Genomic DNA, 24,127 nt, shown 5'->3' with positions numbered 1-24,127 from the left:
AGCAGATACCACACAGATTTGACTGGTGAAGTGAAGTAAACCTTCAAGGGAGCAGGCCGAACTCCCCACAGGCGCTCAACATGTGAGGGCTCTCCTGGAAGCTGTCTGGAGAGGATAGGGAGAAAATAATAGGTTGCTTCAAAGGTGCAGCCCAGGTCGGGAAGGAGTGGGGGCGGGGGCGGGGTGGGGTCAAGCATGGAGATCCACCTGGATCTAGATGTGTTGCAACAAGGCCGAAAATGGCATTCCTGATCCGAGAAGGAAGGGCAAGACACTGGAGGCCAGTGCCGGAGAGGGAACCCTGGGAAGGGCCTGAAGAGCCCAGGGAGGGTGTAGCAAGGGCTGTGGGCAGAACAATTTGAGCCCATCTGAGACAGACACAACTTGAGAACTGGAACCTTCTGGAATATATGGATCTAGAGCTGCCAGTCCCCTCTGGTTTGTCGAGAGGAGCCAACAATCTGGATTCTTTTTTTTTTTTTTAATGTAAAATCTACTGACTTTTCAAAGTTGGCAACCAACTGAGATTCTTTTGAAACGCAGTACTTAGCCAAACAAAACAGGTCTGTGGGGCAGCTTCTGCCTAGTTCTGGTAGAGATGCTGGGGGGGGGGGGAGCCAAGGCTGGGCATTCTTGTGACTAACACAGGGGGTGAGTGAGGTGTTGGGAGCTCATTTCCTGGCTGAGGGACCCTGGCTTTGCTGAGGCTAGGAGGAAGGAGCCGAAGGGCAGCTGGGTCATTTCAGACTCAGGGATGAGTCTCTAGCATGCGTGTGGGGGGCAGAAAAAGGGAAATTCAGAGTTCCAGGTCTGCCTGGGGCCTGGCTAAGGTGCAGGAGAAGACAGGAAGGGAGGACAGGAACCCTGGGTGCGCCAAGGGCGGGTAAGCAGGGTCGGGCCTGAGCTCCTCCTCCTTGTCCTCTCTGCCCCAGGGTCTTTCCACTGATTAGTGTCTTCTGAAAGTCCCCTTATCCTTGCTTCCAACAATCTCGAGGTTTCCCGTCCACTCAGACTGACTCTCCATGTCCTCAGGACCCAATTCTAACACCCATGAGAGCAAATCTGATGGACTGAGCTCGGCTAGGTAGCCACCAATGCCCAATCAGCATACCCAGGATGCCACAGTACAGTAGGGTGTGGCCCCTTCTGCGTCTCCCTCCAGGCCCATCCTTTCTGCCTCAAGGGAGGTCATGCTTGCCCTGGGGCAGGATTGCGGGGTTGTTTGTCTCTTTGCCTGCTTTCTTGGCCCCGGCACCACGTTGGACCCCCAGACGTGCGGAAGCCCTGGTCTCATGAGACTTTGGGGCAAAGGACCATAGATCATAGCACCGGAAGTAGTGGGGGAAAGAGCACACTCTGGACATACATCCTCAGGCTGTGGCCACCGCAGGCCATCGGACTCACGCAGCTTGTCCTGGAACAGGTGTAGCAGAACCCAAAGGGCGCTAAGAAAGGTGCGCGGTTTCAGGTGGCAGAGGAGTGACCCCGAGTGCTCTGGGTAAGGAGTCAGATAAACAGGACATGGAGGTGCACACCGGCAGTCTCAGCGCCTGGGATGAGATGGCAGGGTAATCAGAAATACAAGGTTGCTGGGCGGTGGTGGCGCATGCCTCTAATCCCAGCACTCGGGAGGCAGAGGCAGGCGGATCTCTGTGAGTTCGAGACCAGCCTGGTCTACAAGAGCGAGTTCCAGGACAGCCTCCAGAACCACAGAGAAACCCTGTCTCGAAAAACCAAAAATATTTAAAGAAAAATTAAAAAAAGAAAGAAGAAGAAATTCAAGGTCATCTTCAGTCATTTCATACAGCTGGGCTATGAAACCTCGGGGAGAGGGGGGTGGGTGAGGAGAATGAACTCCGAGTTCTTGGGGCCAAAGGGTGCTGGAAGGCAAGGCTGCTAGGGCCAGTAGCACTGGTGACCCAGGTAGCCTCGCCAGGGTCCTTAAGGATCAGCCCCACCTGTGTGCCAGGACGGGCAGCCTGGCCTGCTGGACATCCTGAGAAGGCCCGTGCTGTGGCCGGGAGCGGCTGGACCAGAGAATGTGAGTCAGGAGGCCCCAAGTGCGGGAACCGTCTCCGTGTCTCACCTGAGGACGGCTGCCCCACTCGGAAGGCTGAGGGACACTGCAAGAGCTCTCCTCTCAGCCCAGACCTCAGGACGCTGGCCGTGCTTAGCTCAGATGTTCTGTTCCAAGGCCTTTGCACATTGGGGTTTTGTTGTTTACCCTAAGGGTTATCAGGGTCATCACTGAGTCCCTTACTCCCAGCCCAGGGCTTGACCCATATTTGCCGAATGAACGGACCTTTCAGGAAACTCCAGACCCTTCTACTCAGCTAACAGAGACTGACTGGGTTCTCAGAGACAGTATCCCTGTCAAGCATCCTGCTCTCGCACACCTAGCTCTTGGCAGCACCGAGCCTGCAGGCACTATGGACAAGGAGGTTCTAGAGGCTGACACAGCAACACCTCGTCCTCAGTGGAATCTGGGGCTATTTTTTTTCCCAAAGGTTTTTTTTAATGTTTTATTTATTGTGTATACAGCTTTCTGCCTGCAGGCCAGCATAGGGTACCAGATCTCATTCAAGGTGGTTGTGAGCCACTATGTGGTTGCTGGGAATTGAACTCAGGACCTCTGGAAAAACAGTCAATGCTCTTAACCACTGAGCCATCTCTCCAGCCCCATCTGGGGATATTTTGTTCAATATATATATATATATATATATATATATATATATATTTTTTTTTTTGAGTTTTTGAGATAGGGTTTCTGTGTGACTTTGGAGACTGTCCTGGAACTAGCTCTTGTAGACCAGGCTGGTCATCTCAAGCTTACAGAGATCCACCTGCCTCTACCTCCCGAGTGCTGGGATTAAAGAGGTGGGTCACCACCGACCGGCTAAAAAAATATTTTTTATTTTATGTGTGTCTTGTCTGCATGGATATATACACACCGTGTCTATGCCTGGCGCTCTAATAGGCCAAAAGAGGCAGACACACCCCTGGAACTGGAGTTCTACATGGTTGTGAGCCCTGCCATGTGGTTGTGAGCCCTGACTGAACCTGGGTCCTCTGGAAGAGCAGCCAGTGCTCTTAATCACTGAGTCTGAGTCATCTCTCCAGGCCCCAAATATTTTAGTGTGTGTGTAGCATGAGCTCACAGATATGCCAAAACATGCATGCAGAGAGGCCAAAGAACAGTTGAATTTCTCCTTACACCTCGGGTTTGGGGTTGGGATGTCAGACTTGCAGGAAAAGCCTTTATCCTGAGCCATCTTATGGGCCTCTTACACAAGGATTTAAAGCACTGTCTCTGTGGGGCACAGGCTGTTAATGCCAGCACTCCCGAGGTAGAGGCAGGTGGATCTCTGAGAGTTCGAGGTTAGCCAGCACTACAGTGAGTCCCTGACTCAAAAACAACAAAACAAACCAATTGATACCACCTATTGATAATTCTGCTTCCATAAATGATCAGGGGGAAACTTCCCAAAGCGTCATTAGCCAGGGCAGTAGAGACCCTGAGGAAACCCAGCTCGTGGGGCCTGCCGGGCTGGGGGGGGTAAGGAGGGGGGGGGGGGTCTCTGGGCGCTGGGCTGCCTGGCCTGGACGCTGGTAATTTTGCAAAAGTTGAAGTTTAGTGCGGTGGCTAAACTGGGAATAGTAAAGCCACAGCAGAAGTCGCTCAAGGAGGCCACCCGCCCCTGGCCCGCCACCTCCAGGGCGTCCTTAAACCCTGGAACCGCGCGGGTGGCAACCGTTCCGAATGAGTGGGGGCGCGGCCTGGAGCAAAGGGGGTACGCGTGTGTCGCCGACCCGCGTGTCTGGGTGCAGGAGGCGCCCTCTCCTTGGAGGCACTTCCGGCCAGAGCAGCCGCCGCCGCCACTGCCGTGCGGCCCGCAGTGCAGGAGGCCGCGAGGAATCGGGGCTCACCACGCGCGCGAGGCCGTCTCCGGAGGGTTCCGAGGGGCGGGGCGCACGGCCGGGTGGGACCCCCACCTGGACAAACCCCGTCTCCCGGGCAGGCGCCGTCGGGGGCCGCCGGCTCCCCGCCCCCCGCGGGCCGCCCCGCGCTCCTCCCACCGCCCACCTGCCCCGCCCCGCCTCGCGCGCCAGGCGGCCGCGGCGCTCGCTCGGTTCGCCGCTCCCGCGCTCGGCGGCTCCCGGCTCCCGCGCTCGGCTCCTGGCGGCTCGGCGCCATGGGTGAGTGCGACCCCGCGGACGTCTGCTCCCGCCCTGCAGGCCGGGTGGCCGCCCGGGTGGTTCGGAGGGCTCCGCGCGGGGTGGGGGCCGGGCCTGCCCCGGGGAGGGCCTTGCTTGTTGGAGCCGGGTGGACGCCGGCCTCTGCACCCGAGGCTGGCTGCAGCTGCCCTCCCTGGTCTCGCCCCTGCCCCCTCGCTGCGGCGGCGCCCAAGCCTCCGGGAAGAAAAGGCATCAGCCTGGAGGGGGCCAAACTCACGGTCAGAGATGGACCGCAGGGAACAGAGGTCGCCCCGGGCCTCGGGGAAGGGAATGTTTAGCTTCAAAGGGTCTGAGTTGGAGAACAGGGCTAGGAAGGGCATCCTGGAACCTTGGAGTCCCCCTCCTCCCTCCCAGCGGCCCTGCCTCGGATTGCTTAGAAAGTCCGGGGCTCCGGGAGGTCACTGAGCTACCCCCTCCCACCAGTGGGACTGGGGGGGGGAGTAGTTGATTCCCAAAGACTCCCCCCTGGAATCTGGACAATTTCCCCGGGGAACTGCACAGAAAAGGGCTCTGCAAACAGATCCCCCTGCAGATAAGTTGGCATTTAAAAGAGAAAAGGACACTGACTTCCTTTGAAGGCAGGATTGAACAGTCCCCTGGCCTGGAGGCCACTAGGGCCCAGGGGAGTGTGTGTGTGTGCGCGCCTCCCCCCATCCCCCAGCCCCCATGAACTGATGCCCTCTGCTTCTCCACAGAAGACCAGAGCCCAGCAGAGGAGAAGGGGCTTTGCTGCCAGAACCCAGCCTGCATGGACAAGGGCCGAGCTGCCAAGGTAGGGGACTGACAGCTTGCGGGCATAGAGGACAGGTTCTCCCTGCTCAGGACATCCGTGGAGGCCTTGCCAGGGCGTAGCGGTGCCCTCTGGATTCAGGGTGGTTGGTTTAGGAGAGGGTGTTCATGGCTCAGGAACACTGGAGTGGGGGGGGGCTCTGTCAAAACAAGGGACCTGGGGTCCTTGCCGCCGCCTGAGGAGTTGGGAGCCACAGCTCCATGTCACGGATGAGGAAGCAGAGGCTGAGGAAGGGAAGTAAGTGGTCCCCGTGGTTTGGTTGGTCACCCGGCCACTCTTCAGACCTGGGCGTAGCTCTGGGATACTGTGGGTCTTGAACACAGCCGTGGCTGTGGAGATGACTATGGGAGGGGGAAAGGAGGGGGCGCCTGGCCTTAGATTTGGAGGAACCGGGAGACACTGAAGAGAAGGGAGCCAGGGAGCGAGGTAACAGCAAGAATATCCCTGGTACCTCTCCCTGTGACGCACTGGGCTCCCTGCCACGCGTTTTCTGTGCCTAACCCACGAGTGAGGTAGCTCCGCAGGGGAGGGTATTGTCACCGTCACCAGGCTTTTCCAGATGAAGGTACCGAGGTTCAGGGAGGTCGTGTGACTTGGACAAGGCCCGAGGTTCCTAAGAGCCGGATCCCTCCCCAGACACTCATTTGTGTTCCGGTCGAGCCATCCAGCCTCCCTTCTGGGGTAGGTGGGGAAACTGAGGCCCGGAGAGGCGACCTGTGGACACGTGGCCCGGCAAGTAGTAGACGGGGGATCCGAACCCCAGATTCAGGTGTGCAGAGCAGGAACCCACGTCCTTAACTGCCGTGCAGCTCGGCCCTGCCAGCTGTGGGAGATTTAAAATGTGCTCCCCGCCCCCCATTCACCCAGCACAGGAGGCCCATGGTCAGAAGGAATATGAGGACTGTTCCGGGGGTGGGAAGAGGGGGGCGGCCCCCAGTTGCCGTGGTCACCAGGCAAGGGGGCGGCAGTGATGTCAGATGCAATCTGCTGGCACGGGTGGTGCCTGGCATTGGGCTCTGGTGTTGGCTGGCTGCCTCTCCCCCAGATTGGCAAAGCAAGCTGGCCTCTGCTCCCTCAGCACATCTGCTGGGATCCTGAAGCATCTGTCTGACCGGAAGGGGTGACAAGGGGACAAGACACACTGTCCCACCCGTCCCAGGGCCCCACGTGGCATGAGAAGGCTGGTCTCAGCAGCTGGTCCTCCGTAGCCTTCAGCTCTGCCCTGGTCTGCTGGGGACTGGGCTCCTCTGTAGCCGTGGGATCCTCTCTGGCAAGCGGGAGGTGCCCTGAGGGAGGTGGGGATGTGGGTGGTAACAGCAAGGAAAAAGCGGGAGTGGCCCAGGGAAGGGGTGAGCTAGCAAGAATTGGGAGGCACAGAGGAGAGGGACAGCGGGTTTTGTGAAGAGTGATTGGCAAAGGTGGTTGCTGGTGGCGTGACTTACTGCTGTGGTGATGTGTGCCAGGTGTCCTGGGGAAACTCAGAGAGGCAGAGGAACCTGTCTACCTAACCACACCTACCTGGGCCAGGCGTTGGTGGCGCACGCCTCTAATCCCAGCACTCGGGAGGCAGAGGCAGGTGAATCTCTGTGAGTTCGAGGCCAGCCTGGTCTACAGAGCGAGTTCTAGGACAGCCTCCAAAACAATACAGAGAAACCCTGTCTCGAAAAACAAAAAAAACAACACGTACCTGGTGGAGCTTGCCCCGGGGTGAGACAGAAGACAGGGTCTCTTCTTAGTCTCCAGCCACACCAGGAGCCAACAGCAGGAAAGACAATCCCCAGACGGGGCTGCGCCCGATTCTGCCGGGGGCTTGGGTGCGAGGACTTCTGAGATTTGCCTCACCCCTGCCTTCTGTAATTCACTAGGGTTGGAGTGACCATGACGAACTTTCTGGAGCAATAGGAGGTGTGGAGACGGAGAGCGGAGTGAGCAGGGGAGGATGCTGGGGGTTGTGAGGCAGTGGGGGACAGACCCTGAAGAGCAGGCAGGTGTATCGCTGTGCATGTCCTGTGTGTCAGGGCTGTATGCCACGGAGACCCCTAAAAGCCGTGGCGCCCCTTCTCCCTGTCCGGGATGAGGACGTGCGGCTCACACGGTTGGGTTCCAGTGTTTCTTTGCGGTTGTCTGGCTCTGTACCTCTCTCAGTTGCGCTGAGGATTAAGAGAAGCCTCTGTGTAGAGCGCTCAGCACGGTGCCCGGCATGCCGTGGTGTTTGGGAATGCGAGATGTGATTGTGGACTTCATCTGTGTGGGGACTAATCAGGCCTCTCTCCTGGCTCCGGGTGTGCCCTCTGTCTCTCCCTGAGGAGAGTGAGACTGCCCAACAAATGCACGTTGCACACTGGGAGAGAAGGGCGGGGAGTGACTAAGGCAGGTGAGTGTCCTTAGCCCTTCCACAGAGTGTCCCTAGGACAATGACTGACCCCCTGCTCCCTGCTGGGCCTCCTTATGGCAAACGTTCTGGTCAAAGTCTGCTCCACACCTTTGGTTGTAAGGGGACATGTCAGAGGGTTGGTACTGGACCACTGGAGGATTTGGGAACACTGACCTCAAACAGGAGACCATCCTAGCAGATATGTTTGATCAGAATACCATGCTAGTCCCAGTACGTGTCTCATGCCAGCAGCCCACTCTGGATGGCAGAGACAACTCCGTTTCGATGCAGTGACCAACATGATTTGCCCATGACTTGTCAAAGCAGGGCCTGAGCCTCGGTCAGAACTTCCTGTTCTCAGGATCCCGTTCCCAAGCATCTCTAGAGAGAGGTGATGCCCTCTGCTTTGCTCTCAAGGGCCTAGTTAAGGAGGCAAGATTTAATTCCATAGAGACGTTTTCAACATTAGGAGCTGTTCCTCCACCGTCCAGTCCATGAGCCCCCATCCTTGAGCGTACTCAAGCATATGGAGTTCTGTAGAAATGATGGAGGGGGTGTACAGATATGGTAACCCCAGAGTCCTCTCAGTGTTGTGGAATCAGGAGAGGAGGAATCCGGGGTCGTGTCCAGATGGAGGCCATTGTACCCAGGGCCAAGGGACCCCTGCACCCCCTGATGTCCCTGAGCCGGGGTAGGTAGGATGCCTTGAGCAAGGTGACAGAGCTGGCCTGTTTTCTGGACAGTGCTTTAGGGGTAAGAGGCAGGACACCAGGTACCCTTGGGAATGGCCTGGTTTGGGGGTCTTTGGAGGTGATGGTCCCTTTAGAGGCTGGTCAGCTATGAGCAGGTGGTAGCCCCGCCCACTGCTGAAGAGCAGGACCAGAGAAGCAGCGAGTGCTGGCCTAGGCTATGGCTAAATAATCCGGGGGGGGGGGCAATTGAAAACTTAGGACCTCCAGCTCAGCAAGTAAGACCAGAGGAGGGGAGCTGCCTGGGGAGGCCCAGCTCCACAGAGCCAATGCCGAGAGTCAGAGCCCCAGCTCTACCCTTCTGGGATAAGGGAGGGAAGGTCGGGTTGTTTGACCCCGAAGTTCTGAGTGTGATTACAGGCTGCTGAGAGAGAGAGAGGAGAGTTACAGGCCACCCAAGGGTGACAGGCATGGGCCCATGGAAAAGGGACCCAGCCAGGCATGACAGTACATGGCTGTAATTATAGCACTCGAGAGGCTGAGGCAGGAGGATTATTGTGGGTTTGAGGCTGGCCTAGGATGGATACATAAGCAAGAGATGGCTCATTGGTTCTGAGCACTGGCTGCTCTGTCAGAGGAGCACTCTGGAGGCAGAGTCGGGCGAATCTCTATCAGTTGGAGCCCAGCCTGGTCTACACAGTGAGTTCCGGGGCAGGCTCCAAAGCCGCAGAGAAACCCTGTCTTGAAAAAAACCTAAAGCACACTAAGGAGAACTCTGAGTTCCAAGCTAGCCTCGTCTACATAGAGAATTCCAGGCTGGCAAGGGTTATATAACGAAGCCCTCTCAGAAAGGGGGGAGCTGACTGGAGAGGTGGCCCCGTGGTTAAGAGCCCTGGCTTCTCTTGCTGACTTCTCGTGCAGAGGACCTGGGTTCAGTTCCCAGCGCCCATGTGGCAGCTCACAGCTGTCTGTAACTCCTGTTCCAAGGGATCTGTCGCCCTCTTCTGGCCTCTGTGGGCACCGGAGCATACCTGTGGTGCATGTACATACATGCAGGCAAAATACTCATAGACATCAGATAAAAAGAAGTACATCTTTATCTTTTTTTAAAAAGGGACCCAGTGAAAGGCAGAGGCCGTTTCTGGGACACCCTGTTCGGAAGAGCAGAAGTCAGCCTGGTTTGGGGCAGCTTCTCCACAGACTCAGGCAGCGGGTGCTTCAGCCCTGTCCCCTGCTTGCCCCTCCATCCAGGACAGCCTCCTGCTTCCGCACCTCCTCTTCCCTCTCCTTTGGGTCTGTCACGAAGCCCAGGTGAATGACCAGGGGCTTTGAATGTGCTACAGGTTGGTGGAGTGCCAGCCTCTCACATATAGTGAAGACTACTCTTCACCCCCGTAGCCAAGATCTGACTTACCCCCCAAAGCCGCCGCCTGGCATCCTGCCGCTTTCTGGTTCATGAGCGGGACCTACCGAGTGACGCCTTATGCCTCAGCCCAATGGGTGGTAGGTGGGTGGTAGCACCCCTACACCTAAGTCAGTCGGTGTCTTTACCTGCTGTTCCTGTTGCTCTGTGCACCTCTGGGTTTGACATGTGTGGCTCGAGCCTGGGCAGTATCCCTAGGTGAGACTCATTGGTGCCAAGTGGTCCAGGTTATTGAGGGTCCCTGTTGACGATACCTCCACTTATTTAATGATGGGATGTGTGCAGACATTACTCCTGTGGCCATGAGGAGTCTGTGGCTGTGGGGTGGGAGCCATGACTAGAGAGGGGATTCAGGGGGGCCTAGGACTGTGGGGGTACTTAGCAGGCTGGGGACGCCATTTGGGAGTCCCAAGTGGTCTCAAAGGGAAAGGGCCCTGGGGGCCAGCAGGGGGCGCAAATGTTCCAGGCTGCTCTGGGAAGGGAGGGCTGGATGGCCAATCTCCATGGAAGACAGGGAGAGAGAAGCCAAAGAGGCCCCCTAGGCCCTACAAATGCCCAGGGACCTTCCTCAGTGATGTCCCCAGGGTGACGTCCCTCGGGTGACCTTGCTCAGTGACCTTGCTCTTGGGTGTTTGCTGTTCCTGGGCCCCACATCAAAGCCCAGTGCCTACCAGGACACAACACCCATCCTGAGGTGACGTTCTAGTGATGGCCAGCGCTGCCTTCACACAGGTGAGGAGATTGCTGCCAGTGGGGCAGAGCAGGGGTGGGTGGGGCACGAAGCTTCTTGAGACTCCTTCCCCATGAACCTTCCCCAGATGAGGCAGGGATCCTGAATCCAGGTGCCGCCCTAGGGCTGGGTGCATCCCAGACTGCAGCCGAGCCGGGACCCTCAAGAGGAAGGGTCCTGCGCTAAGTCCTGTCGCCGTCTGTCTTAGGTCGGGCTCTGCCTCCGAGCAGGCCTGGCGACCCACGGGACAAAAGGGTGAGGCCCAGGCTTCGGGAAAGGAGAGGCCTGTGAGCCGCCCGCAGTAAGAGCTGCCTGGCACAGCCACCCCACCCTGGCTGGCCTGCCCATGCATGCAGGGCCCCACCCTTGGATATCTGAGGTGGCAGGTAGAGCCCTGGGCCGTCTCTCAGGGGAGCCCAGCCCTGCTAGAGAAGCCTTAGGGCAAGTGTGCTTCTCAGACAGGAAGCCCAGCTGCTGTCTCCCAGCCGTGGGCCGTGTGCCGAGCGCTGAGCTGGCTCTGGGTCCTGCCTCACCTCTGTAGCTCCCACAGGACCCAGAATCCCTCTTTCTCCCGGCCGGCCGGCCCTCTGTGGACCATGGATGGCCATGGAACCCTCTGACTTTCTGGGATTGGGGAAACGGTCCCAGGGAGGAAAGAGCCTGATTGGGGGTGCCCAGAGGCTCCATTATTCATCAGCCTCTGCATCTGGGTTCTGGGTATCAGTTTCAACAATGCAGCCCTGACTCACACCCTAGAGCCAGGCTGGGCTGGAAAGGGGCGCCCCTCCCCAGGGAATCAGGGGCCAGGACCTTGGGTCTGCCCCTTAGCTCCTCGCTGTCCGCTAGGTGGGAGGCCTTTCCTCCTCCTTGGGTTCCTTCCCTCATCTCCACTCTGTCACTGACTGGACCCTACTACATTCTGGTCCTGGAGCAGCAGGTCCTGGTCCCCTCAGCAGCAGGCTTCACCCCTGCTGAGACACAGCATGACCAGAGCCCAGTGACTCAAAGTCCTTTTTAGGTGAAATGTCCTGGCTCCAGTGTTCTTTACTTGTTGGGACTTGGGCACCCCATACCAGTGGGGTTCCCTCCAAGCTGTCTTTGAGCTCTTCCTTCCGCTCAGGAAGGCAGTCTTCAAGACCACCGCTTAGCCTGTGTCCAGGCCACCCTGTGACTGAGCCATGGCGGTGGTTCCAAGCACAGGTGTACGTTTGCCCGCTCGTGCCCTGCAGCCTCGGGGCAGCCTTTGTCTCCTCCTTGGCCTCTCTGAGTGGGACAGGAAGTTGGGAGCCCTCAGTGGAAGGTGGTAGCTGTCTGGCCGTGGGACAGAGGCAGAGGACTGGGGGCAAGACCTCTGAGTGGGAGCTCACCGCTCTTTTTTGTTTTTCTGAGACAGGGTTTTTTTTTTTTTTTCTCTTCGAGACAGGGTTTCTCTGTGGCTTTGGAGGCTGTCCTGGAACTCGCTTGGTAGTCCAGGTTGGTCTCAAACTCACAAAGATCCGCCTGCCTCTGCCTCCCGAGTGCTGGGATTAAAGGCGTGGGGAATTCACCTCTCTGGAGGCCAGCAGGCCCAGGTCGCAGGGTCTCCGGGAAGAGGGAGAAACCCTTCAGTCAAGCAGTGGGAAGGGCCCCGTTGGCTGCAGGCGGGATTGCCTCCCTGAGAACCCCTCTGCCCCAGGTTCGTCCATAGCTGGACGCCCCCCCCCTCTTGCCTTTGGCCGTTCCTTGCTCTTGCTTGCGGTTGCGTGCCAGGACCGTCCTGAAGGCTGGGGGCGCGGAGTGAACCAAGGCCACTGGCAGGGAGGGACAATGACGGAGAACAAGGAAGCAGAGTAATGTCACGTGACAAGAAAGCTAAGGTGGAATTAATTTGACGTGAGCGGAATTAATTTGACGTGAGCGACTCAGAAGGAGCCTGGGGGGTTATTCGGACAGCCCTTTGGGGAGGTAGGATGGGGCAGGGGGGGGCAGTGCCAGCCGTTTGAAGGTTGAGCACATAGAGTTCTGGAAGGAGCATGAGGGGTGAGGGCTCTGAGCTTGGGGAGCTACAGGGCTGTGAGCCAGAAGGCCAGAGGACAAATGACTACATGAGACCACCTAGGAGATGGAGAGGGAGCCAGTCTGTGGTGGGATTTTTTTTTTTTTAAAAAAAACAAGGTGACAAGTTGTAGTTTTCCTGGGAGTTACTTGTATTGTAGATGGTGAGTGACCTGGCCTTTGGGATACAGATAGCCCTTGAAGTAAGCTTAATTACTGCTCTAAAGCATCCCAGAAGTCCCTGCTTTCTCCTTTTCTCCATGGTGCCGGATGCAGGGGCTATCTAGGGGGTCGGTGTGCCAATGACAGTATACACTCCTTACAGGGTACTGTGGAATGCCCACAGAGGCCATTCCACAACCTGAGTCTGTGTTTAGGCCAGGCATGGTGGCTCAATCCTATAATCCCAACACCTAAGAAGTTGCTCTAAGGGGCTGGAGAGATGACTCAGAGGTTAAGAGCACTGGCTGCTCTTCCAGAGGACCTGGGTTCAATTCCCAGCACCCACATGGCGGCTCACAACTGCCTGTAACTCCAGTTCCAGGGGATCTGACACCTTCACACCAATGCACACAAAATAAAAGTTAAAAAGAGAACAGAGGTTTGAGGCAGGAGGATTGCCTCAAATTCAAAGCTAGCTAGAGTGAGACCCTATCTCCAAACGGTACTCTGTTGGCAAAACCAGACTTGGCTGTAGCTCAGTGGGTAGAGGCTTGCCCAACACTGAGTGCCTGAACCGTGTAAACCAGGTGTAGTTCTCTAGAGCAGCAGAATTTAGAGAATGAATCTGTTTATTTATATATATGTATGTGTGTATGTGTGTGTGTGTGCATATATATGGGGATTTACTAGAATCACTTACAGACTATGGTCTACCTAATCCAACCTTAGTGGGCTATGAATGGAAAGCCCAGGAAACCAGAAGTTGCTCAGTCCAGAAGACTGCATGTCTCATCTGGTCTTCAGTAGTCTCTGGAATCCTGAAGATGTGGTCTCTAGGGAATGGATGTGTTCACAGGTGGAGAGCGGGCAGGCAAAGAGCTCCTCTCCTGTGTCCTGAGTGTGCTTCAAGCGGAGGGTGTGGCCCAGATTAAAGGTGGGTCTTCCAGCTTCAAAGGTCTGGACTAAAAGTGGGATCCACCCGCTTCAAACCAAGCCCCCCCAAGAAAAATAGTCTTACGAATGTGACCCCCATTTCTGGATGATGGTTCATTCCAGTCGGAGTCAAGTTGCCGACCAAGAATAGTGCTCACAGTGGTAATCACAGATTTCTCTTTATGTCTGCTTCATCCCCTAGGTGATGGAAGGGGATGATAGCGGCTCACCTTCCCCGCAGCCCCGACACTAGCGGTGTTGGAGGTGGAGCTTTTAATCCCAGCACCCAAGTAGACACAGGCTAATCTCTGAGTTCAAGACCAGCCTGGTCTGCAAAGGGAGCTCCAGGACAGCCAGGGCTGTTACATAGAGAAACTCTGCCTGGAAAAACCAGTAGAACAAACGAACAAAAAATAGTGGCTGCCCCCCTCCCCCATTCCTGGGGATGAGTGTAGAAACCCTTGGTAACCAGAGGGGCAGGCGGCTTGTCATGGTGTGCGGAGCGCCCTCTGGCGTCAGTGACCCAGCCTAGCGATTCCAGTGACGTCCGGCGACAGCCGGCTTGGCTGAGGGGTTTCCCTGGCTCAACCCTCGGGGGACAGCCGGGAATTGCCCAGCCTCTCCACTCTTTCCCACTAGCCCTCCCCACCCTCCCGTTTCTCTCCCAGGTCACGTGTTCCATTGCAGTCCTGACCTCTGCCACGGGGGAGGGGGGAGGGCAGGGATCCCCAGGCTCTTGCTTGGTATTGGGGGGCGGGGGAGGGGTTCCCTAGGGCTTTGCATGAGGCTGGCATGGATGGAATTCAATACAGGATGCAACAGGATGCTGGAGTTGTCCCTTAAACAAACCGCACCCTCGTGTGCTGTGGTCTAGAGCCCCTGGGGTGGAGGAGCTCCCGGTGAAGTCCCCAAGCCAGGGTCTGCAAGCTGTGCGGGCGGCTGAGTGGCTCTCGCTGGGTGTGGCTGGGGCTCTGCGGGGAGGGGGGGTCACCGATCCAGCCCCCCCTACTCCCGCCTCCCCCGGGCGGGACTGCACAATGACAGGAAGCGGGGCTCCACGCTTTGTCCTGAGCGCCGTGCAGACCGCCGCTTCCTCCAGCCACTATGGGGACAGGACCCGGCGTCTCCGGGCGCCGAGCGACAGCCAGACCGGGCTCCGAGCTGCCCTCCCCAAACTCCCAGTCCCCCTGGGACGGGGGTCACACCCGCAGCATCGAGAGCCAGGTAGGGGGACGTGGGTGGGCCGAAGCCTGGCGGGTCCACTTAACTGGGTCCTCTCTGTCCCCAACTCCAGAGGGCCAGCCAGGGTGGCTGAACCCCTGTCTGAACTGCACACAGCTGGAGTGGGGGGTGAGGCTTGAGCTGGGGTGGGGGTCCCCGCCCAGTTAAGAAGCTAGTGGGCAGAGATGCCCCTCGACTCCTGTTCCTTTTGTTTGCTGCCTCCGGACACACCTGTGGGGCCCAAGCCGCCCCTCCCCCTTTCCTTCCTCTGGTCCCACACCCTCTGACACCCAGGCCCTGTTTCTGCCTTTAGACTCAGCCCTTGTGTGAGTGCTCCGTGGGGTGGAGGGGGATGGCCGTGCCCTCGTGTCCTTCTCTGTATTTGCCTGAGACTGTCTCCAGAGGAACGCCTCGCCGATGTGCTGGCCCTCTCCCACGGAGTGGGGTGCCCCTGCCTGTACAAGTGGGTCTGGTGGACAGTAGGGGAAGTCGAGGGAGTCTGTGAAGGAAGATCGGAGAGTCTGACGTTGGGAAGGAGCCTGCTGGGGAGGCCCTGTGACTTGACAATAGGGATATTAGGGAAAGGGGATCGGCTGCCTAAGAGGGCTTTGCCAGCCCAGCCTCAACCTCTGATCTGAACTTGCAGTTTTCTCTGGCCCTTCCGGAATGTCACCGTCCCTTGATGTGGGAACTCTCATTCAGTTCCTGCAGCTGGCCCAGCGGGCCCCCTGAGCCTGTACTGTAGATCAGAGGCATGAGAGGCAGTAGTTGATGCCGTGGTTAAGAGGGCCAATGACAGTTTCCGGACTGGACTGGGAGTCCCTTGAGGAAGCTGGACCCCTGTATCCACCAGGAGTTGAGTGAACCGGCACTGGCTCTTCCTCCCACCCCCACTCCTCTTTTGAGACATAGTATCTCTGTGAAGCTCTGGTTGGCCTAGAACTCACTGTGTATTTATTTCAGGGTGGTGTTGAACTCATAGGCATCCCACTCTGCCTCTGGAGTGCTGGGCATAACAGCATGAGTCATTTTGCCCTGCCGGAATCTGCTGTGACTTAATTTAAAAACACAGTTGTGGCCCCGAGTTGGGAACTCTTCCCTGGAACACACAGTGTAGCACAGTCCCTATTGTCATACTGAGGCCTGACACCTGCCATTGACCGTCTGAAGGCAGGAGCCCAGGCCAGGCTGGTGGACTGGGGGATGCCTGGAAAAAGGAAGCAGGTGTGTGTGTGTGTGTGTGTGTGTGTGTGTGTGTGTGTGTGTGTGTGTGTGTGTCCCGCCCCCACTGAGCAAAGCTAGGTCACTCTCTGAATTCCCTGGGATTCAGGGCTGTAGGTAGGTACGCATTTTCCTGTCTTCATCAGCAGTGGATTAAAACAGGAACTGGAAATATTTTTAAGCCCTGACCACCTGCTGTCAGGAATCTGGGTCATCATAAAGTCCGTTGCTGTAAGCGTGCAGGACCCAGTTCCTGACATCTCCCCAGGGGCAAGAGGGCCACCCGCTGGCTGCTGTTTGATATGTCCCCATCCTTTCTGCCCAGAGAGACACAGACACAAGTGTCCAAACAGCAAGCATCAAAACCCAGATTGGTTTCTTCCTCCCTCAAGGCTGCAAGGTCCACCTTCTTCCCCCCTCCGTCTCTCCTTTGTCTGGTACCTGACCCTGGCAGGGAAATGAGTCATCTGAGGTCCGGCATTGCGCGCTGGCTGCAAGCCCTGGCTCAACTGGGTGTGTAACCCTTCGGCAGTTTCCCCCCACTCTTCTGAGCTCCACACTCCTCGTGTGTTAATGAGGGTGAGAGGGGGTGACACGGATAGGACTGGGGTGCAATCCCTGGCAGAGGAGGCGTGTCCTCGCCTGCCACTCCCTACTTCAGCCACTCCCCTGCTGTCCTTGTGGGGCTGGCTGTGTGGAACGTTCTGGAGAGGAAGGGGACAACGATGCAAGGCTGGAGACAAGGTCAGGGGAGACCATGGAGGAAAGATCTGCAGGGTTACTGGCATTGCAGGCCAGGCGCCAGGGGGTCAAGGCTCCGGTGGGGCCTTTCTGTTCTTACTCAAGAGTGAGGAAGAGTCCCTGGGTGGTTCTGAGTGGCTGTGGTGTGAGTTGCCTGGATCAGGGGTCTCTCTGACCGCCCTCCCAGCCGACCAGCTAGGGGCTGGGACGACCAATCAGCAGGCTAGTGATATCATCTATCTGGAGAAGCCGGCCGGCAGGGCAGCAGTGTTAAAGCTTCAGCTACTGGCTCAGCTGTTAGAAGCATTGGCAACTCTTCCAAAGGACACAGGTTTGATTCCCGGCACCTGTAACTCCATTTCCAGGGGACCTGGCGCCCTCTTCTGGCCTCTGTGGGCACTGCATGCTCGTGGTACACATGGTGCTTGTATACAGGCAGAGCACTCAGATGTAAGGCATAAAACGAAAAGGAAAACCAAACAGAGACTCAGTTCAAGGTCATCCTCCCCTACGTAGTACGTTGGAGGCCAGCTTGAGCTACATGAGACCCTCCTGACTCCCCCTTTCCTGCCCAGGACAAAGAGAAGGGGAATCCCTACACCACAGCAGCCATGGCAGGAATGGCTGATTCAGGCATAAACCATTGATGTTTGTGGAAGCCCTTGGGTGACTGGAGAGGGTGACAAATTGTGAGGCACTGGCTCCTTGTTAACTCGCAGGAGCAGGCAGAGGGGTGACAGCTCAGCAGTTAGGAGCACTTACTGCTCTCCTGGAGGAGCCCATTTCAGTTCCTAGCACCCAGGCTGGATGGTTTGAAACCACAAACCTGAAACTCTTCTTTGTGTGTGTATGTGGGGGGGAGGGGAGCTTCAAGACAGGGTTTCTCTGTGGCTTTGGAGGCTGTCCTGGAAGTAGCTCTGTAGACCAGGCTGGCCTTGAACTCACAGAGATCCACCTGCCTCTGCCTTCCGAGTGCTGGGATTAAAGGTGTGCACCACCAATGCCTGGCTCTGAAACTCTTCTGTATATACCTCGATCCCCACACTCTCACTCTCTCTTCTGGCCTCTGTGTGTGTGTGTGTGTGTGTGTGTGTGTGTGTGATTTGAACATTTGAACTCAGAGTCTTATAATGCTAACCCAATACTGAGCTGTGTGTGTGTTTGTGTGTGTGTGTGTGATTTGAACGCAGGTTCTTATAGCTGCTAACCCAATACTGAGCACGTGTTAGCTCAGGGCCCATGGGTGGGATTTCTGCACCAGAGGAGGCACGATGACAAGGGTTCGAGGAGGCAGATGTGGTGTGGCGTGGTCTCGGGATCCAGAAGGCTGAACTATTCTTGTAACTCTGTAGGCTTGAGCTATTTAAAGATGAAAACTGGGGGAGAGCCAGGCTTGGTGGCTCATGCCTGGAATACTGGTACCAGGGAGGCTGAGGCAGGAGGATTGCTTTGAGCTGGAGGCCAGCCTAAACTAGCGTGAGACCCTGTCTAGCATCACCGCCACCGCCCCAGAAGGGGAAAACCCTGATAATTCCAGCCTGTCAGGAGAGCAAGGCAGGGGAGCGGAGCATTGCATAGAAGCCGTGAAGGCAGAGGCTGGGGGCGGCTCACCCCACAGGGGAAGAGGGGAGCAGACGCCCAAGGGCGAGTGAGCCCGGGGCTCTGTTCATAATGTGGAGGGTAGCGTGCCCTGTGCTGATGGAGGAGGCCTGACCCTGCAGGAAACGGGAGAGTCCTGGGTGGAAGTGTAGGCAGACCTGGGAGGAAGAGGAAGAGCTGGCGGCTGGAGGCTGAGGGGATCAGGCCAATCGTAGGAAGCCGCGGCCGCCCTGGGTTTGGCCGACGTGGGAGGCTGTGGGCTTCTTGCTAGCTTCTGTTTTCTTGTTTTCTAATGGGACTGCATCAGGGCCAGGCCATCGGGGACCAGGCCCTTGGCAGTTAGAAGGCTACAAGACGGACAACTCTCCAGGAAGGGGGAGGAACAGATACATCTAGACAAATATGATAAGTACAGACGCAGCCTCCAGGCCGGGGCTGTGTGTGTGCGTACGCGTATGTGTCTGTGTGCATGCGTGTGTGTGTGTGTGTGTGTGTGCGCGCGCGCGCACACGTGTGTGCGTGCGTGCATGTGTGCACGCGTGTGTCTATGTGCGTGTGTGCGTGCGTGCGTGCACTCGTCATTAGCTCCATATGTGTCTGTCTGTAGCAGTCCAGGTTGGGGGGGGGGGGCTGCTATTCAAGGCTCAGGCAGGCCATAGACCTGAGAGCAGCCAGGCTTGAAGGGTTATCACAGTTCAGGGTGTTCCGATACTGACTGAAGAACAGTCTCAAGCCCTTTTTTTGGGGGGTTCTCCCTGCCAGAAAGTGGTTGGTAGCCCCTGCCCCTCTGTTGACTCTGAAGTCTCGTTCCTTGGAAACAGGCAGTGGGCACTTGGGGGGAAGGCTTGACTAAGGGAAGCAGAGGGTGTGCGTGGTGGTGAAGATGGGGGTGACCACAGTCGTGGTCTGAGTGTGTGTCCTTCCCGCTCAGGTGTGTCACCATGCCGACTGCCAGCAGCTGCACCGCCAGGGGCCCCTCAACCTGTGTGAGGCCTGTGACGGCAAGTTCCACAGCACTGTGCGCTACGATGGGCATGTCCGCTTTGACCTGCCCCCACAAGGTAAGCCCCCGGGACGAGGCCTGGGCACCCCCCCCCTGAGAACTCCGGCAGCCCAGAATCCCCTCTCTTGGCGGAAGCAGTGCTTGGGTGGTAGCCATTGGAACCCTGGTAGGACCATGCACGGAACACAAGAATGAAATAGGAACCTGCGGATACACCTCCCGTAGCTGTCCCTGCCGCTGGCCAGGGTCAGCACGGGAGTCCCCTCTTCCCAATTCTGCCTGTCCCTGGGGCCAGCGACTTCTGGGTTGAAAACTCTCCACACCAGGCCTCCGGCCTAGGAGAGCAGGTTGCTAAGTCACTGTTGTTGGAAGGAACTTGGGGGAGGGAATTAGAAAGGCCACCTGCTGAGTAGGGACTGGAAGACACCCAGACCACCTGTCACCTTTCCCATCTGGTAAGAAAGACAAAGGGACTCTCCACTCCCCCAGGTCTCCTGGGACTTCAGGTGTGGTAGAGGGGGGGGGGGCCCTAAAAGGAAGCACTGTGGACTTGGTCCCTTCTGAGACAGCCCCTGAGGCCTGCCTCTCTTACCCTCCTGCTGTAGAAAGGTAACTGAGGCTGCAGGTGGGCTTGTATTTGGGCTGGGGTATCACTGGTCTATCATTCCAGGGCCTGTGGTCCTTTTGAGTCTGGGGACTTGGATAATGATGGAACCCATTCTTGGAAGAACTGAAGGTCTTGAGTCACTGGGGAGCTCCAGGCTCTGTGCCTTTGGAAGAGGCAGTATCTAAGGGTTAAGGATGGGCCAGAGAGGGACCACGGTCATAACCACTGCCCCCCCCATCCCTTTCTTCAAAGGCTCTGTCCTCGCACGGAACGTTTCCACCCGGTCCTGCCCCCCACGCACCAGCCCTGCCGCAGACCTAGAGGAAGAGGAGGAGAGCTGTGTGGACGGGAGAGGGTAGGTGTGGACCGTAGGCGCGAGCCCAGGCACCACGTGCTCCATGGTGCTTCTCCAGAGGACTGCACTCCTGCCTTGCCTTGATTTCTAGAAGAAAACTGCCCCCCTGCTGGTCGGCTCATATCCTAACTAGTTAACCGTTGTGTGTATGTGAGACTCCCTTGTTGGCCACCAGAGGGCAGACAATCCCACACAGGCAGCCGGGTAGAAAGCATCCAAGTTTAAAGTCCAGTTGACGCAGGGTGGGCGCCCACCAGGACTCGCGCTTACACCCCACACCGTGGGGAACCCACCAGCACCTCAACATCTGCTTCCCTACAGGGACCGGAAGAGCACCGGCCTGAAGGTCTCCAAGAAGAAAGCCAGGAGGAGGCACACGGATGTAAGGAACCAGGAGGGCTGACCGCCAAGCCTCCCGGAAAGGCAGCTTCTCTCCCCGGCCTTTTCTTTCCCTGAGTCTGGTCTCCAGGCCGGGGATGGGGTCTAGATGTGCGTGACCCCCTTCCCCCCCAGCCTACAGCTCAGAGCTGCCCGACTGTCCCGAGTATGTTGGGGGGGCAGGTGGAACGCGGGGCGGGGATCCCCGGCCGGCCTTCGTCTCCCTGTTGGGGTTTTCATCCGGGCTCCAGGGAGTGTCGGTAAGCAATCGATGGGGTGGTGGTGGAGACGCTAATAGACTCCTGTACTCTCAGGACCCAAGCAAGGAATGTTTCACCTTGAAATTTGACCTCAACGTGGACATTGAAACAGAAATTGTGCCAGCCATGAAGAAGAAGTCACTGGGGTAGGGCCTGAGGAGGAAGCGGGGGTAGGACAGATATAGTTCCTTTGTCAGGACTCCCAGTCTCTGCGTCGTGTGTGTGTGTGTGTGTGTGTGTGTGTGTGTGTGCGCGCGTGTGCGTGTGTGCGCACGCACGTGCATGCGTGCACATGTGTGCAAGGCTGTCTGTCTGTCTGTCTGTCTGTGCACTCCTGTGGGCAGGCCCATATGGGTGTGACACCTTCACGAGGCTCACCTGTGTGCTCTAACCCTGACTGGACCGCTGTGCCCTAGAGGGACCTACCTATAAGACTCCGGGGCGGGGATCCGTGTGCCCGTGTGCAGTGCGGCTGTTCGTGCTGCTTTTTTCCATTTGTAACGGGAGGTGGCGGGAAACGTGCCTGTGGGTGGGCTGGAGAGTCACATGATTGTCCCCCTAAAACACACATTTCTTCCTGGGGGGTGCAGGGAGGTGTTGCTACCTGTGTTTGAAAGGAAGGGCATTGCCCTGGGTAAAGTGGATATCTACCTGGACCAATCCAACACACCTCTGTCCCTCACTTTTGAGGCCTACAGGTTTGGAGGACACTACCTGAGGGTCAAAGGTGAGCAGAGCAGCAGCAGGCTCCACGGGGCCACCTAGCTGGGTGGGGTGGCTGGGGCTCCTTGGGGCCTCCCGACTGTGGAGCCCTTCCTGGGCTCAGGTTCCCATTGGCCATGCTCCTGAGCTGGCTCATTAACATACAGGTGTCTTTTGCTGGGCGCTGGTGACTGGTGCTGGCAGGGTGCTGGCAGGGCGGGGCTCCCAGGGAGGGTAGCTCAGCCTAACCCTTGAATCCTCGGGGGAGAAGGGACTCGGCCCCTGTGCCTCCCGTTTCCCAGGCACCAAGGACCTCTCATGCTTTACCTGCTGCCCCTAGGCAAGCCGGGGGACGAGGGCAAGGTGGAGCAGGGAGTAAAGGACTCCAAGTCTCTCAGTTTGCCCATCCTGAGGCCCACTGGAGCTGGGCCCCCCGTGTCGGAGCGTGTGGACCCTCAGAGCCGCCGGGAGAACAGTCTGGACATCTTGGTGAGGAGGAGGGGTAGGGCAGGGCACCTCCGAAGGAGGAATCCTCCTGAGTTCTCCACTCCATCGCTCTTGGAGCTTAGGTTCCGCTTCTGCAAGATGCGAGTGGTTGGCCGTAGGACAGGGGTCTCTCTCTGTATGCAACTAGTCTAGATGATGCATTTTGTCTCTGAATGTTGTAGTGCCCAGGGGGTCAGAGTACATGGAGTATGTTTATCTGTGGGGCAGGGGGGCAGGGGGAATGCTATGTAACAACAGCACATTGGTGTTGGGAGGTCACAGTGTGTCACCCACTGGGTGTGAGTGTTTCATGGGTCTTGTCCCTTTTCTGTTCTTATCTGTGTATCCTCTACCTACCCACCTATCATCTGTCTACCTGTCACCTATCTATCACCTATATTTCTATCTCTGTCATCTATTATCATCTGTCATCTCTGTCTGTCTCTGTCACTTATCATGTCATCTATATGTCTGTCTTTATCATCCATCTACTATCATCTGTCATGTATATGCCTGTCTGTCTGTCTATTTATCTTTGAGACAGGGTCTCACTGTGTAGTTTTGGCTGGCCTGGAACTCATTATATAGCAGAGGCTGGCCTCACAGTCACAGATCACACAGGCTCTGCCTCCCAGGAGCTGAGATTAAAGGCGCTCACCATCACACCCAACTCCTCCTTTTTCTTTCCCTCTTTTTTTTTCTGGAGCGTTTTAATTTTTAAAGTTTTTTTTATTGTGTGTGTATGAGTGTATGTATGCATACCGCATATATTCAGTGCCCTTGGAAGCTGTGACAGCATTAGATCCCCTGGAACTGGAGTTATTACGGACGGTTGTGAGATACCGTGTAGGTGATGGGAACCAACCCCAGGTCCTCTGCAAGAGCAGCTGGTGCTCTTTGTTCTTGCTCTTAACTCCTGAGCCTTTTGGAGCTCTATTTGTGGGGGCTCCTGAGTGAGAGTGTGTGTGTGTGTGTGTGTGTCTGTGACACGCGCACGTGCAACCCCGAGTTTCTTCCTACCTGTTTCCTGCTTAAAGCTGGGTAGCCTGGATCCGGGTGGCCTGGAACAGTAGTTGAGGTGAGCCTGTGTCTGGACATCTGGGTCTCAGTGGAGATGGTGCCCGGGGTCAAGGAAGACTTGTGTCTGCCTGCTTGATCCGTGTCCTGGAAACCCTGGTGTGGAGCTTCGGGGCTGGTGGGAGGCGGCTCTTGACCCTTCATCTCCCTGGCCAGGCGCCCGGCCGCCGTCGCAAGAACATGTCTGAGTTCCTGGGGGAGCCGAGCATCCCCGGGCAGGAGCCACCGCCGCCGTCCACGCCTTCCAGCTGTTCTCTGCCTGTCGGCAGCAGCGCCGGAGGCACCAGCGGTGGGAGCGGCGAGAGCTGGAAGAACCGGGCAGCCAGTCGCTTCAGCGGCTTCTTCAGCTCCAGCCCCAGCACCGGCGCCTGTGGCCGGGTATGTGGCGCCACCGTGGGCTCGGGGCAGAGCCGCTAGCCGACCCCGACCCCCGACCCCCCTGACCCTGGGTCTCCTTGCAGGAAGTGGACCGGATGGAACAGCTGGAGGGCAAGCTGCATGCCTACAGCCTCTTCGGGCTACCCAGGATGCCCCGGAGGCTGCGTTTTGACCATGATTCCTGGGAGGGGGAGGAGGAGGAGGAGGAGGAGGAGGATGACGAGGAGGAGGAGGACAGTGCAAACCTGAGGCTGGAGGACAGCTGGCGGGAACTCATTGATGGGCATGAGGTGGGTGTAGCGGGGGAGGGGGGCTGCTCGGCCGTCGAGTGGGAGAGGACGGGGGGCGCTATAGTGGAGTTACCGTGTGACAGTCACAATCGGCGAGATGGGGGGGCCGCCTCCCCTCCAGATCTGACCGTCCCGGCACACCCTAGTCTTCTGGCTAACCTGCCCCGCCCGGCCCTCTAGAAGCTGACCCGGCGGCAGTGCCACCAGCAGGAGGCGGTGTGGGAACTCCTGCACACGGAAGTCTCCTACATCCGGAAGCTGCGTGTGATCACCAACGTGAGTTGTGTCCCCCCTGCAGAGGCCAGCTGAGTGCACGCTCAGCTGAGCGGGGCCCCTGCTTGCTTGGTAACGGCTGGCGGGGGGGGGGGGTCAAACTTCAGCCGCGGACCGCATCCCGGGAGTGGATCCCCCGCAGGTGCCTGGGAGGGGGCGCCAGGC

The 24,127-nt window shown here is 57.5% G+C and overlaps 1 protein-coding gene across 5 annotated transcripts in view; it reads left to right on the top strand.

Moving 5' to 3' along the window:
* The window catches only part of Plekhg5 (pleckstrin homology and RhoGEF domain containing G5), a 40,956-nt gene that overhangs the window by 9,785 nt on the left and 7,044 nt on the right, over positions 1-24,127 (top strand). The window contains exons 1-11 of one of the 5 annotated variants that reach the window (XM_040734862.1): positions 4,133-4,197; positions 4,932-5,008; positions 19,085-19,214; positions 20,016-20,118; positions 20,440-20,500; positions 20,811-20,902; positions 21,347-21,483; positions 21,799-21,947; positions 23,178-23,399; positions 23,483-23,689; positions 23,870-23,965. In XM_040734862.1, coding sequence (XP_040590796.1) covers positions 4,194-4,197; positions 4,932-5,008; positions 19,085-19,214; positions 20,016-20,118; positions 20,440-20,500; positions 20,811-20,902; positions 21,347-21,483; positions 21,799-21,947; positions 23,178-23,399; positions 23,483-23,689; positions 23,870-23,965 — 1,278 coding nt within the window. In that variant the 5' untranslated portion in view covers positions 4,133-4,193. Of the gene's footprint in view, positions 1-4,132; positions 4,198-4,931; positions 5,009-14,436; positions 14,596-18,460; positions 18,559-19,084; positions 19,215-20,015; positions 20,119-20,439; positions 20,501-20,810; positions 20,903-21,346; positions 21,484-21,798; positions 21,948-23,177; positions 23,400-23,482; positions 23,690-23,869; positions 23,966-24,127 lie in introns of those variants that run through there. The other 4 variants (XM_040734863.1, XM_040734864.1, XM_040734861.1 and 1 more) reach the window with 4 other exon arrangements.

The sequence above is a fragment of the Mesocricetus auratus genome, unplaced genomic scaffold, assembly GCF_017639785.1.
Source record: "Mesocricetus auratus isolate SY011 unplaced genomic scaffold, BCM_Maur_2.0 Super-Scaffold_100042, whole genome shotgun sequence".
NCBI classification, from domain to species: domain Eukaryota; kingdom Metazoa; phylum Chordata; class Mammalia; order Rodentia; family Cricetidae; genus Mesocricetus; species Mesocricetus auratus.
This window is presented reverse-complemented; position numbering and strand designations above follow the sequence as displayed.